Source organism: Equus caballus, chromosome 5 (genome assembly GCF_041296265.1).
Source record: "Equus caballus isolate H_3958 breed thoroughbred chromosome 5, TB-T2T, whole genome shotgun sequence".
Taxonomy (NCBI): domain Eukaryota; kingdom Metazoa; phylum Chordata; class Mammalia; order Perissodactyla; family Equidae; genus Equus; species Equus caballus.
In genome coordinates, this window is record NC_091688.1 from 73,522,155 (window position 1) to 73,537,102 (window position 14,948).

A 14,948-nucleotide genomic window follows, 5' to 3' on the forward strand; every position below is an offset into this window, starting at 1 on the left:
CGTCAGGCCATGTTGAGGCACCGTCCCACATGCCACAACTAGAAGGACCCACAACTAAGAATACACAACTATGTACGGCGGAGGGGGGGGGGCACTTTGGGGGAGAAAAAGGAAAAATAAAATCTTTAAAAAAAAAATCCTCCCATCATTAGGGAACTCTCCCCTATGGTTCTTTGAATCTTTGGTTATACCTCACTCATTACACAACCGCTACGAGCCGTTGGAGTTCATTAACTTTTTTCTACTGAGACCTCATGCCTTTCTAGGGGTCCCTATTACATACAACTTAGTGTAACCTCACTGCCTTATTTTATATGGGTCCCTTAACTGGTCCACAGGAGAAGCTTACATTTCCTTTACTTTGACAAATCCTAGGAATGCAGTTTCATCTCTTTTAGCTCATCTTTCAGCAGCAGAAAACTCGGGCTTTACCCTTTATACATAACAAACAGAGTGGGATCCTGTACACTGTGCTGCCCCCTCCAAAAAAGAAAAAAATTGCAGGGAACATATATCAAGTGTTCTGAGCTGTCTCTTTTAACCCCTCTCTTGGGGCTTGGGATGGCAGTGAGACTCATAATATACCATCAGCATGCTTCCAAGAAATCATTTAATGATCTCCAGCATCCCTAATTTTTTGTGTCTTTATTGGAGGTGAAATGTATAAGAGTTCCCTAAGAAGATTTTTGTCATCTACTTGGATATTTCTGCAAGGGGACAATTTATCTATCTATCTATTTATTATGCTTACGTGATAATTTATTTAAGATCCCCTTCTCCTGGATACATACATTATTTACAATTGTTCGGTATTTTCTTTTGATTTTCTAATAGCTTAATTATTTTTGCTAATAACTATAATATATATTTTTTCTCATTCTTTTTTATTTTTATTTTATTGAGGTCATAATAGTTTATAACATTGTGAAATTTCAGTTGTACGTTATTATTTGTCAGTCACCATATAAATGTGCTCCTTTACCCCTTATGCCCACCTTCCAACGCCCTTCCCTTCTAGCGACCTCTAAACTGTTCTCTTTGTCTATGTGTTACTTTATCTTTCACATATGAGTGAAATCATGCAGTGTTTGTCTTTCTCTATCTGGCTTATTTTGCTTAACATAATACCCTCAAGGTCCATCCATGTTGTTGCAAATGGGAGGATTTTGTCCTTTGTTATGGCTGTGTAGTATTCCATTGTGTATGTATACCACATCTTCTTTATCCAATCGTCAGTCGATGGGCACTTGGGTTGCTTCCACTTCTTGGCTATTGTGAATAATGCTGCAGTGAACATAGGGGTGCATAAAGTCTCTTTGAATTGTTGATTTCAAGTTCTTTGGATAAATACCCAGTTGTGGGATAGCTGGGTCGCATAGTATGACTATTTTTAATTTTTTGAGAAATCTCCACAGTGTTCCATAGTGGCTGCACCAGTTTGCATTCCCACCAGCAGTGTATGAGGGTTCCCTTCTTTCCACATCCTCTCCAACCTTTGTTATTTTTTGTCTTGGTAGTTATAGCTGTTCAATCAGTGTAAGGTGATATTTTAGTGTAGTTTTGATTTGCATTTCCCTGATGATTAGTGACGTTGAACATCTTTTCATGTGCCTGTTGGTCATCTTTATATCTTCTTTGGAACAATGTTCATATCCTCTGCACATTTTTTGATCAGTGAGTTTGTTTTTCTGTTGTTCGGTTGTGTGAGTTCTTTATACATGTTGGAGATTAACTCCTTCTCAGATATGTGATTTGCAAATATTTTCTCGCAGTTGGTGGGTTGTCTTTTTGTTTTGTTCCTGTTTCCTTTGCCTTGCAGAAGCTCTTTAGTCTGATGAAGTCCCACTTGTTAATTTTTTCTTTTGTTTCCCTTGCCTGAGTAGACATGATATTCAAAAAGATCCTTCTAAGACCGATGCCTGTATTTTCTTCTAGGAGTTTTATGGTTTCAGGTCCTATCTTCAAGTCTTTGATCCATTTTGAGTTAATTTTTGTGTATGGTAAAATATAATGGTCTACTTTGATTCTTTTGCATGTGGCTGTCCAGCTTTCCCAACACCATTTATTGAAGAGACTTTCCTTTCTCTATTGTATGTTCTTAGCTCCTTTGTCAAAGATTAGCTGTCTGTAGATGTGTGGTTTTATTTCTGGCTTTCAATTCTGTTCTATTGGTCTCTGTGTCTGTTTTTGTACCAGTACCATGCTGTTTTGATTACTATAGCTATGTAGTATGTTTTGAAGTCAGAGATTGCAAGGGGAAAATTTATTTTTGTAATTTATTTCAATTTCCCAAAGTTTGCATTTTGATACTGTTACATTACTAAAATCTATGTCGAATTTTAATTATCAACAGCATTAATTGCATGAAAACGCATTATAAAAAATTTTTTAAATTTTACCAAATTTCCCCTATATTGAGATATTTTTCTGGATTTTGTCCATATCATTTAATTTTTCAACATGGCATCAGAATTGTTTTAGTACAGATCTTCCGTGCAATAGTTACCAAGATGAGATTAAACATGCAAGAATTGTGTTGGGTGAAACACTTGAGAGAAAATATGGAGGGAAGTAAAAAAGATGGGAGAACCATAAGACAACAATGCAAGTGTGGCTTCAAGTGAAGTTGAGAAGGAAGGAAGGTTGCGCAGAAGCATCCTAGAGTGCCTTGCAGTCTAAGTAAGTTTCAGCAAAGCCATCACAGAGTCATCGTGTATCTCGGGAATGGGCCTGCCTTAGTATCTCTGTCCTGTTTGGTCATTGGCTGAGCCATGGAAAGCCTGGTTGCCATACAGTGAAGGGATGGATTCCACAGCATAGGAGCAGGGGACCTTGCTCAGTTTTGTTCCCTGTAGTTGTTGTTCTTTGAGGTTGCCACAAGGATACTTGGATTTCCTACAATTCTCAGCATAAAGTAAGCAACTACTTAGTGTATGGTTTTTGAATGAGTGAATAAACAAACATTAACATTGTATTTTGAAATCTTCTTTTGATCAATATGAAGGGAATAGGTATGGCGCCAAAGGTAAATTAAATTTATACAAAGAGTCTCTTGTTAACTATTATATTATGAAAAACAAGGTTGTATGCAGAAGGCTGGAAGGGACATTTTACCCTAAATTTAAAAAAAAAATTTTTTTTTTTGAGAAAAATGAGCCCTCAGCTAACATCTGCCACCAATCCTCCTCTTTCTGCTGAGGAAGACTGGCCCTGAGCTAACATCCAGGCCCATCCTCCTCTACTTTACATGTGGGACGCCTGCCCCTGCATGGCTGGACAAGCGGTGGGTAGGTCCGCACCCAGGATCTGAACTGGTGAACCCTGGGCTGCTGAAGTAGAACGTGCGAACTTCACAGCTGCATCACTGGGCCAACCCCAACCCTAAATTTTAAATGGTGATTTTCTCAGTAAATTATACTAGTTATTATTCAAGTATTACAATTGTCCCCCTTTGTTTGGAAGAAAGTGTTGTGGGTCATCTCTTTCATAAGTAATGTGACTGTCAATAAATAACTTCTCTAAACCTTGGCATGCTCACTTATAAAATAAAACCATGATACCTCCTTTGACTTTCTTATGGTAATCTAGTGATACTGTTTGAATTTTTAAAAAATAGAAGATGTAAAAATGACTTGTAACCTTAAAACACCATGTCAGTAAAAGTTATAATTATTGTTCCCATGATCTCTATACCAAAGTTAAACAATAATAGTTATGTAATCATTTATTAAAACAGAGAAAATCACTATAATTTTGCCCTTCTCATTTAAGGACTCATCTCCACTGGTACCACCCACATCCAGGCCCCCATCTTTTCTCACTGAATACTGTACCAGCCTCCTCTAAGAGCTTCCCCACTCCCACTCTTGTCTGTCCTACATCCCAGCCTCCACACCACAGCCTAAGTGATCTCTTACAGTTTAAGTCATATCATGTGCCTTCTGTGCTTAAAATATTCAAGTGGCTTCCCCTAGTCCTTAATATGGGATCAAACGTCCTGTACAATTCACTTCATCATATTTTCGTGCCTGCCTCTCAAACCTCATCTCATTCTGCTTTACCTTGTACCAGTTAAGCTACAGCTACAATGGCCTTTTTTAGGGTCTTCCAGTAAGTCAACTTCATTCTCATCCATGGCCTTTCACTAACTGTTCTACTTGCCTGGAGTTTTGGGGCCCTTACATTTCAAAAAGAAGAAAGAGAAAATTATTGCTAATGAGAACATTTAAATAATATGAGTAATTCTGTTGTAACAAGTAGTTTATATTTATTGTAGCTTATCAGATATCAGAAAATGTAGGTGATAATTAACCAATTAAACTGTGAAGGAATGGTTATATTCTTCCTATTTTTCCCTTTCTCTTAACAGAAGATTTTGTGATTTCTAATTCATTCAATAAAATTCATCTTCTTCCTTAATATTTCTGAAAAGAAAAAAGATAAGAGGGCACGGCCTGGTGGAGCAGCGGTTAAGTTCACACGTTCTGCTTCTCGGTGGCCCGGGGTTCGCTGGTTCGGATCCCGGGTGCGGACGTGGTGCCGCTTGGCAAAAGCCATGCTGTGGTAGGCTTCCCACGTATAAAGTAGAGGAAGATGGGCATTGATGTTAGCTCAGGGCTAGTCTTCTTCAGCAAAAGAGGAGGATTGGCAGCAGTTAGCTGAGGGCTAATCTTCCTCAAAAAAAAAAAAAATGATAAAGAATTATTCTTCCTTAGAGCTATTGGGATCTCATTAGTCATCAATCATGAAATCCCCAGAAAATGGAAGGTATTTTATAGGGGTCAGAAATTACACTGCAAAGAGTAAAGGGTGTTACATGACATACATATGGGCTTAGAGAAAAATATTTTTAAAAATGCTTTTTCCTGTAAAATTAATAAGTGTTAATGTGAATGTTAAAACACCAAGATGTAATTCCTGGCTTCTGAACTCTTCATAGTTCACTAAAAGAAAACTAGAAAATACTTCCCAACCCTAGGCTGCCTTCCATCAGTGTGTGTGGGATTTGTGTCTATAACTGCTATTAACATTAATGAGAGATAATCAATTAGGTCTCCTACACACAGATCAGAAAATTTACTCAAATTACCATAGGCATAGCCAATCATGGAGCATAATTCATGGTACATGCAATTTAAAGTATTTTACATTAAAACATGAAGTAAAACATATTAAGAAGTTGGCTCTATAGCCATTTCTGGAGTAGATTCTTAAAATATCTTTAATATTGGACTTCCAGTATTAAATAAAAGACAAGTTTATAAACAGTTCAATAATTGGACAGGCTACATATTGGTTTTTTCCTTTGTTATATAATATTACCCACTTCTCCATCCAGAACCATGTCGCATGGGGTTGAAGAGTGCTAGAAACATGGTCGCTGTTGTGTATTGGAATGTGGAGAGACGGAAAGGCTGTCACAGCAGTCAATAAGATCTGAGAGGTGTTGACTAATTGCCTGCTAATTACACAGTAAATTGTCTAATTAAGCTGATGGTTAATTAGGGTACGCTTGCACAGCAGTCTTGTGGAATTTGTGTCTGATGTCTGGGAAGCAGCTTGTGTAATTGGCAAACTGGTAAGGACTGGCAGAGAACATGACTGGAAAGCTCACTGCCAGTGGATGACAGAATAAGGATTTAGTGGAAACAAAAGGGTTGTCATTTTTATACTGAGGGTTTTGTTTCGGTTCTGCAGCTATTCTGCAGTGAGCAATTGAGAAATACATCTGAAGCCTGAATTATGTGAGCAAAAGAAGGCTTAAAATGTGCTTCAACATCTAAAATATGCTGCTTGCTTGCCATGTATCAGCTCTGATACACTATATCACATTATATTAATTATATACATTGTTTTTACAGTTCTTCCTTTGAACATATGTTATTTGGTGTTTGTGTGCAGGAAAAAATATGATAACCCATGCATCTAAGGAAAAATGCCTCTTTTATGAAAATATGAGAAGATAACAAATATGACTGGTTAGAAGACATTTGAAATTGGATGTTTGCATTCACTGTTTAGTTTTTAGTTTGTACATCACCATGAACTATAAAATAATGGACATAATACTTATGTAGGTTGGATAATACTTTAAAGAAATAAAAAATTTTACTCACAATGAGAGAATTTCAGTTTTATCATTTACACAATTTTACGATGCAACTGGCTTTTGCTATAATTTAGTAAAATGTAAGAACAGAATATTTCAATACCTAATTAAGTGTATTTCATTTCTGAATGGATGTGAATAGTGTTTAATAAATTACCTACAAAATTTGAGTGCCTTTAAAAATCAAAGATCTAGAAGTTTGTTTTGTTACTATTATTGTTCTTTGTAGCTGAGGAAATTTAACTTTTCATTTCAAAAAGTTTTCTATGGTTAAAATACAAACATGAAAATTCTCCCTGTAAATAAACTAAACTAACTCATTGAAGAATACAGGACCTTTATACATGAAGTTAGGCACACACACACATCGCCCTTTTAGAAGAGATCTGAATATAAATGATCACTTCTATTACCATTTGCTGCTTAGATTCCAACATTTTTGAGGATTTTGAAATAAGATTTTGAATAGAACATTAGGTTGCATTCGAAACAAAATGTCACAGGTGCACAATAAATCTTTGACTTTTGTGTTAATAAAGCAAGAGAAAATTTGAATCATTACAAAGCCAGATTTCTAAAAGATGAGAAGACCTTAATTAAATTACAGTATCAAAAGTTTTTGCTGCTTTCTTAGCAAATAAAATGTATGTGTACATGTAATTGAATAGGCATGTATGTTTTTGTTTCTACTGTTTTCCACAGAGAATGTGAAGTTGTGTATATACTATATGTTTTTAAATAGAAAGAGGAAATACACATTATACCACTCTCTAAAATGTCTTTGAATTAACATTAACCTTAGAGATGTATGCATGGTAAATGAAAATATTTACTATTTTAGCACAAAGGTGTTTTTCAGCCTGCTTTTAAGCAGTGCTTTAAAATATTGTCACAAATATGTAAAGATGCAAAATAAAAAGATTCTTTATTTCAGGAATAAAGAAAAATCATATTCATTCCATTTGGAGTCTTAGGTCATGAAGTCTTGGAAGATTTTATAAAGAAATTATGCAAGATAGAAGAAAAGTGAATTTACCAAAGGAATACAAGGCTAAACATTGAAATTGCTTATTTAACGACATTTCTCCTGAGGGAGAAAAATCAGATAGAGGTCAATGTTGCAACTCCATTCTATATTTCGATCTACTCAGTTTTTCATTTTCTTCATCAGAAAGATAGAATAAAAAGTTTATTTATTGTTAAGTGATAAAAGTTCACATGAAAAGAAACCAAGTAGATCTGTCTATCATTGTAATTAAAGGTTTAAAGAAGGATTTCTTTTTAACTTTAAGTCACTGAAACTTTATTCAATATGGTTTTTATCAGACAAATTGTAAGTAGATCACATAATATAAACTGAATGTAGAATTATTTGATATTAAGAAATGATGCAAGAACTTTCTAGAATCACGTATTCAGAAAGTGACACAACAATCTTTTTTTTTAATTGCAGTAGCATTGGATTATAACATTATATAGCTTTTGGATGTGCATCATAATGTATTTCGAATTCTGTGTAGATTATGTTGTTTATCACCCAAAAATTAATTATAGTCCATCCCCTCACATGTGAGCCTGATCGCCCCTTTTGCCCTCCCCGCTTCCCCTATGCTAACCACCAATCCAATCTCCATTGCTATGTGTGTGTTTGTCATTGTTTTTATCTTCTACTTATGAGTGAGATCATACAGTATTTGACTTTCTCCCTCTGGCTAATTTCACTGAGCATAATACCCTCAAGGACCATCCATGTTGTCACAAATGGCCGGATTTCATCATTTCTTATGGCTGAGTACTATTCTGTCATGTATAAATACCCCATCTTCTTTATCCATTCGTCCCTTGATGGGCACCTAGGTTGCTTCTAAGTCTTGGCTGTTGTGTATAATGCTGCAGTGAACATAGGGGTGCAAGTATCTTTATGCCTTTGCATTTTCAAGTTCTTTGGATAAATACCCAGCAGTGGGATAGTTGGATCATATGGTAGATCTATTCTTAATTTTCTGAGGATACTCCATACGGCTTTCCATAGTGGCTGCACCAGTTTGCACTCCCACCAGCAGTGTACAAGTGTTCCCATCTCTCCATATCCTCTCCAACATTTGTTGTTTCTTGTCTTGTTAATTATAGCCATTCTGACTGGAGTGAGGTGATACCTCATTGTAGTTTTGATTTGCATTTCCCTGATAGCTAATGATGTTGAGCATCTTTTCATATGCGTGTTGGCCATCTGTATATCTTCTTTGGAGAAATCTCTGTTCAGATTTTTTGCCCATTTTTTAATTGGGTTGTTGGGTTTTCTTGTTGTTGAGCTGTATGAGTTCTTTGTATATTTTGGATATTAACCCTTTATCTGATATATGGTTTGCAAATATCTTCTCCCAATTGTTAGGTTGTCTTTTCATTTTGTTGGTTTCCTTTGCTATGCAGCTTTTTAGTTTGGTGTAGTCTCATTTGTTCATTTTTTCTTTTGTTTCCCTTGCCCGGTCAGACATGGTACTTGAAAATATGCTGCTAAGACCAATGTCAAAGAGCATACTGCCTATGTTTTCTTAAAGAAGAATACTTTACAAAACAAAACCTTCAAGAAAAATTCCTCCTTTATGTTTACATGTAAATATCAATTTTTTTAGCTCAAAATCTAGATGCTTTTCATTGATATATAGCTATCACAAGAATAAATTTTATATATCATGAGATCATGTAGTCATCTGTTGAGAACTTCTTGTAATACTTTACTTTGGCCTTTAAATTTCTATATACATTACGTGTGTGTGTGTGTGTGTGTGTGTGTGTGTGTGTGTGTGTTATGTAATCAGTTTCTTTTTTTAATTACTTGGAAAGTTTTATCTCTGCAATTTAAAAAATTCAGAGTAAAGAAATACAATATTTAGCAACCTTAGCCATCAACCTCATTCTAGAATTCTTTTGTTTTCTTTTTTAATTTACATATCATAAAATTCACTCCTTTAAAATATACATTTCCATGGTTTTTAGTATATTCACAGAGTTGTATAACCATCACCACTATCTAATTCATTTCAGAATATTTCCATCACTCCGAAAGAGAAACTTCATACCTCTGAGCAGTAACTCCCCATTCCGCACATCCCCCAACCCCTATGCACGTTATGTCTCTGTGGATTTGCCTATTTTGGACATTTTGTAGAAATGGAATCATACAATGTGCAACCTTTTGTGACTCCTTGCTTTAACTTAGCATATTTTCAGAGATCATCTGTGTTGTAGCATGTATCAAAACTTCATTCCTTTTTGTGGATATACTACATTTTATTTATCCGTTCATTGGTTCATGAATATTTGAGTTTTTTTCCCTACACTTTGCCCATTATAAGTAGTGTTTTCGTGAACATTCGTGTAGACGTTTTTGAGGGGATGTATGTATCAGTTCTCTTATATATATATCTAGGAGTAGAATTGCTGGATGATATGGTAACTCTATGTTTAACTTTTTGATGAGCCGCCAAACTGTTCTCTACAGTGGCTGCACCAATTTACGGTCCCACCAGCAGTGTATGAGGTCTCTAATTTCTTCACATACTCACGAATGTTGTTGTCCATCTTTTTTATTATAGTCATCAGAATGAGTGCAAAGTTGTTCTCACTGTGATATCAACTCCTAGTATAATTGATAGCTGGAATAGTAAAAATATGAAGCCCTAATAATTGCCTTAATTTCTTAAAAACGTATCATAATATCTTAACATATTGCCACGACAACTAGTTGATATAATGGCAGTAGTAGCTGCCATTTTTCGTCCTTTCTTGTTTCAGAAACTGTGGTCATCAGGAAAAGCTGACCGACTTCCACTGGGGGCGTGACGCAAAAGCGAGTCTGAAAATAGAATATGAGGTGATGGGATTTATTTGGCTATAAATAGCCAATTTATATGGGATCCAGGCCTTTGGGAGAAAGTGTTACAGGTTGGAGTGTATTCAAAGAATAGTCTCTTATTTTTTGGTCATTTGTATAGTTCAAGGAAATGAATAAATGTTCCAAGCTAATTTTGAGCATATCATACTGGATGGGCGGCCTCAGGAGAAACATTTGATATAGTCTAGATAGCAAGAATAAAGAATATTACTCCAGGAGTCTGAATCAGATGTTCTTCCCTGCTCTCTGCTGCCCTGCTTGGTAATTTTTTCATTCTAGATCCAACAGCATGAATTGTGAGAGTTAAAACTCCCTTAGCACCAGCTCTAGTCTGAGAGCTCTCATTTACAGGTTAGGAGAATTAGTCTTAAATTAATTAACAGCTTTGTTCAAATTCATTTAGATGGTGATAGAGCACTCTTAAACCATGTACTCGACACTCTTAGCACTGTATTTTTTATAGTATTTTATAGCCTCTATAGGTTTTGTTAATTTTTATTGATCATGTATTGTAGAACTATGACATTGTCTTTGCTCTCAGAGAACTTGAAATCTGGTGCTGAGATGCACCAGTAGCCAACTGACATAACTTTGTAAAACATGCTATAAAGAGGTAGAAACAAGGAGCTATAAAAATACAAAGGAAGCACCAGACCAAGCAGGAAGCCAGGGATGTCACTGGAAAAAAGATAATATCTAAGAGGAGTCCCTAACTAGTGCTTGTTGGAAGAAGGGGGAGCACGTGTGGCTGAGGAGCATGTGCAAAGTTAGGCAGAGAGAGAAAGCCCAGCATATGTGGGAGTTTAGCTTCACTGAAGGATGATGTAGTGAGTAGGGAGAGTTAGTCTAGAACCAGATAATAAAGGGCCTTGTTTGTCCATTGAGAAGAGTTTAGACTTTATCTTAAAGGATAACGAATGAACATTATGCAAAGACGGGCAAGACAGGATCAGATGTGCATTTAGGAAAGATTCTCTCATAGGAATGTATAAAGTGTTCACAAAATAACCATGCAAGAGTGGGAGAGGATCAATATATTCATTCCACAAGTATTTTAATAAGCTGCTCTGTTTGCAATCACTGTGCTTGAGCACTGAGCATGGTGCTCACAGGTATAATATTGGAGGGAAGAAATGGTATCGGCCCAAGCTTGTAGCTAGAGCAAAGTGAATCTATTTAAAATGTATAAAGGAGACAAAGTAGTAGTCTTGTTAACTGACTGCGTAAAGCGCCAGATGCGGAGGGAGAAGGCAAGAATGACTATGGCATCTCTGACTTGGCAGCTGTTTATGGTTGTTCCATCCACAAAGTATGTGAATATAGGAGTAAAATGTGGTTTCTGTGTTCTGTACCAGTCACTGAAGCAGGACTTTCCAATATCAAAAGAAAACTGTCAATGGGCACTTTAATTCTCCAACTATAATTACTTCAAATATTTGGAAGGAAAAGGTCATCCTCACAGAGGAACTGCAGTTATTAAAATTGAACTGAAAATGTTAATAATTTTTCAGATGTGATATAGGTACTAATGTAGAGTTCTAAAGTTTGAACTCAATTTAATTATTCTAAAATTAGATCTAAAACTAACATCTAAAGGGGAAAAGTTTAACAGAGCAGGATGTTAAATCAATATGATTAATTAACTTGATATAAATAGAGTATTGCTATGTTTATCTGTAAATCATTTATCATTGTACCAGCTGTAAAAAAAAAAAAATCTTAATAATAATGATAATGATGTGTGTCTTCCTCCCACCCAGCAGAGGTGTCATGACAAATTGTTAACAAACTGTCTCACCGCATTTCACAGATTCAAATGCTAAAGTAATAATAATATAATCAATATAATAACATCGACAATGGAGCAAATAATTCTGATGCAACCTAGAAAGGGAAATTTATTAAAACTTCGAGTTCACGTGTGAAGAAAGTACCAAAACAGAACTCTTCATCCATCTAAGTCCATATTTTACATTTGGATTTTTAAATTTCAATGAGATGAAGGAGGAGCGCAAAGAAAGGCAGGAGAAACATTTTTATAATTTATTAAGTTGTGGAAAACTGATCTCTCTCTCTCTCTTCCTCTATCCCTCTTTCCTTCTTCTTCCTTTCCTTCTTTCTCAAATGGGGCATTGACCATTTCCACAGAATCAGTTACCAAATCTGGAACAGTACACTAATATGTATCTTCCATCTCCACACTGACTTTTGTTGTTCAAGGTCTCATTTGTCCTCACTTAGAACGTTACGTGAACCTCTTAAAAGTTCTGATTTCCATGGTCTCTCCTGACAGAAATCAGTGTACTTATTTTCAGCCCAATTTATCTCCCTAAAGTGTGTTTGGATGCGTCTCTCCCCATCTACCTGTAGGAGAAAGTTCATACTTCTCATTGTGTCATACAAGATCCTTTGTCATCTCAGCCCAACTTTTCTTAGTCTTAATTTCCTCTCCACCTTTTCACATAAAGGAAGTTTAACAGAAGGCCTAAGATTTTTTCAATATAAGTACCCCCTTTGTAACCTTATACAATTTCTCGGCTCCCACATATTATTTTTATTATCCAGTCTACAGACCATGCTCATGCACATGGATTCATAGGCTGCTCACTCCTGAAGCCAAACCTGCCTGAGGGTGCCCTGCACATTTCCTGAAGGTGACTTATGCTGTCCTACCCCCAGCACTTGTCCATGCAGCGTGCTCCCATCAGAACAGCCCTCCCCAATATCTTGCCTATTGACAACTTAATTCACCCTCAGGAGTCAGTTCAGATGTGACTCTCCCTGGAAACTTTTTCTTCCCTTAAAATTGTGTTCCCACAAGCCTTTGGAGTGCTAGGACTGCATGCTTTAATAGGAAGAAGACAAAAATTGCAACTCTGCCACTAACACACTACGTAGCCTTGTAAAATGAGGTGAACCACTTTAGTCAACTATTAGTTGAACCAACTATTAGTCAACTCTTTTCTATTCTATCATGCTAAATATTTAATTGGAACATTTTTATTTTTCTTTAGCATTATCTGAGTACCAGATCCATCTACCTCTGAGAAACTAGCATCAGATATTTATTATGTGTATGTCAAGAATTCTGAAAGCCACATAATTTATGTTTTCTCTTTTACTACAAGCAACCTAGTATGGTGCATGTCATAATCTCTTCATGGACAAACTGCGGTTTAACAATTTCTGAGTCCCCTATTCTTTATGGCCCATGCAGTCATAGCTCCATGCCACAGACACAGCAGACACTCAGCAAAGGTTGAATTCCCTCTTCTATCTCCTATTAGGAGTTTTCGTCATTCCAGATGGAAATATATGATCTATTGTATGATAGAAGCTGATCAATACTATTTTTTGCCATCATTTAGCTGCAGGTTCACTTTAAGTTGCTGGAGGTTTTTAGGAAAGAAATGAGAAACTGGTTAAAATATTTACTATGGGCCTCTTTCTAACTATCTTATTTTATGGGACAAGCTTTCTCCCTCATAACTCTCACAGTTCATGGGATCATGTTTGACTCTTCATCGGCAATCATTGTTTTGTTGGCTTTGTTTCCCCAGCCTTTGTTCCAGGAAGATGTTTACATCCTAGGAATCACAATAACCAGTTCTTGGACAGAATGACTCTTCTCCAGCGTTCACCCAGTTCACTAGCAACGTTGTGTGTTAGGTAGAGCAGATTCAAATTCAAGATCCCTACAGGGAAGGCGATGACCTTGGACTCACACCTTCATTTCTTAAATCTTTGAAATAATTTCAGAGGCAGTAAAAGTTTCTTCTGAATTCAGCTCCTCTGGGCTCTGGATTTCCATGGCTTCCTTCACTGCTTGTGTTTTAGTACAGTGGTATGAATAGAAAAACTGTAAGTACTAGGGATTATCCTCTCCCCAGTGCTCTGTGCAATATTTTAAAGGTGTCCCGACATTATAGATTATGCTGAAATAATACAGCCTACTTGGTATTACATTCTATATTCATATTTACTATAAAATGTCCTGCTACAGCACATTCCTTAACTTCCTATAGAGAAGGATGTAATGTACAACAGAGAAGTGCATTTTTTAGAAACACTGAAATGAAAGTTGTTGATTTTAAAAGACATTTTGTCACAGATGAGTGAGGGAGAAAGAGATCAAACCAGCAAGTCTAGCCAATCCAAGGTTTCATTCATACATCTCTTCTGCTTAGTACTTTCCCCTTCAGTATCATTAGCATTTTCATTTCGAAAAATGACAGTCTGCAGTGGAAGCAGTAAAAATGTTGAACCTGTGGTTTAAATTATTGATTTTTTAGAATATTGAAGCAGTATTTCAAATGGATTTTGTTAGAGATACTTCTGGGTGGAGGGTTTCAGAGGTAATTTGATATCCAAAAGCCTGTATATTTCAAAGACTTTCCATTCTTTGAATTTCCTAAGACTCTGGCTGATTGGATAAAAATGTTTATTGTCTTCAGGATTATAAATAGCACATCATTGCTGCTTGAACTTGAAACATGTATTTGCAGACTATACTCTTCGCGACTTATGGTGTATCTTCAGACTATAATCAACTGGCAAAAGAAATCTTCATTTGGAAACAAAAGCAGATTTTAAAATGAAGGAAAATATACTGATTTGCATGCATTGAGGTCAATAGTCAAATTGATAGCTAATTTATTGTAATAAAGCATGCAAGGCGTGGTTCTGTAAGAATGGATTTTAATGAAGCTCCTCCAGTTGTGTTATGTTAATAGGGAGTAGAGTGTGGCTGCAGAGATTTTCTTTAAAATCTTTTTAAGTCTCTCACCACAGTCAACACTCACATATGAACAGAAAATGTTTTGACAAGGAGTGGGATTACTGACTGCTGTGTGTATGCTGTGCAGGTAGTTTGCTATTCCCAGCATGTTTCTACTTATGGAAAAAAGCTACTTAAAAAAATTACATTATATCAGAATGGCTTGA

At 36.0% G+C, this 14,948-nt stretch overlaps 1 protein-coding gene across 2 annotated transcripts in view; it reads left to right on the top strand.

Annotated features, from left to right (window-relative positions):
- Positions 1-14,948, top strand: part of DPYD (dihydropyrimidine dehydrogenase) — a 768,719-nt gene that overhangs the window by 397,706 nt on the left and 356,065 nt on the right. Inside the window, exon 14 of one of the 2 annotated variants that reach the window (XM_023641571.2) lies at positions 5,902-6,118. The exons of the other annotated variant lie outside the window; for it this stretch is intronic. Within the exon in view, the coding sequence (XP_023497339.2) occupies positions 5,902-5,913 (12 nt within the window). The 3' untranslated portion in view covers positions 5,914-6,118. Of the gene's footprint in view, positions 1-5,901; positions 6,119-14,948 lie in introns of those variants that run through there. 2 annotated transcript variants of the gene reach the window in all.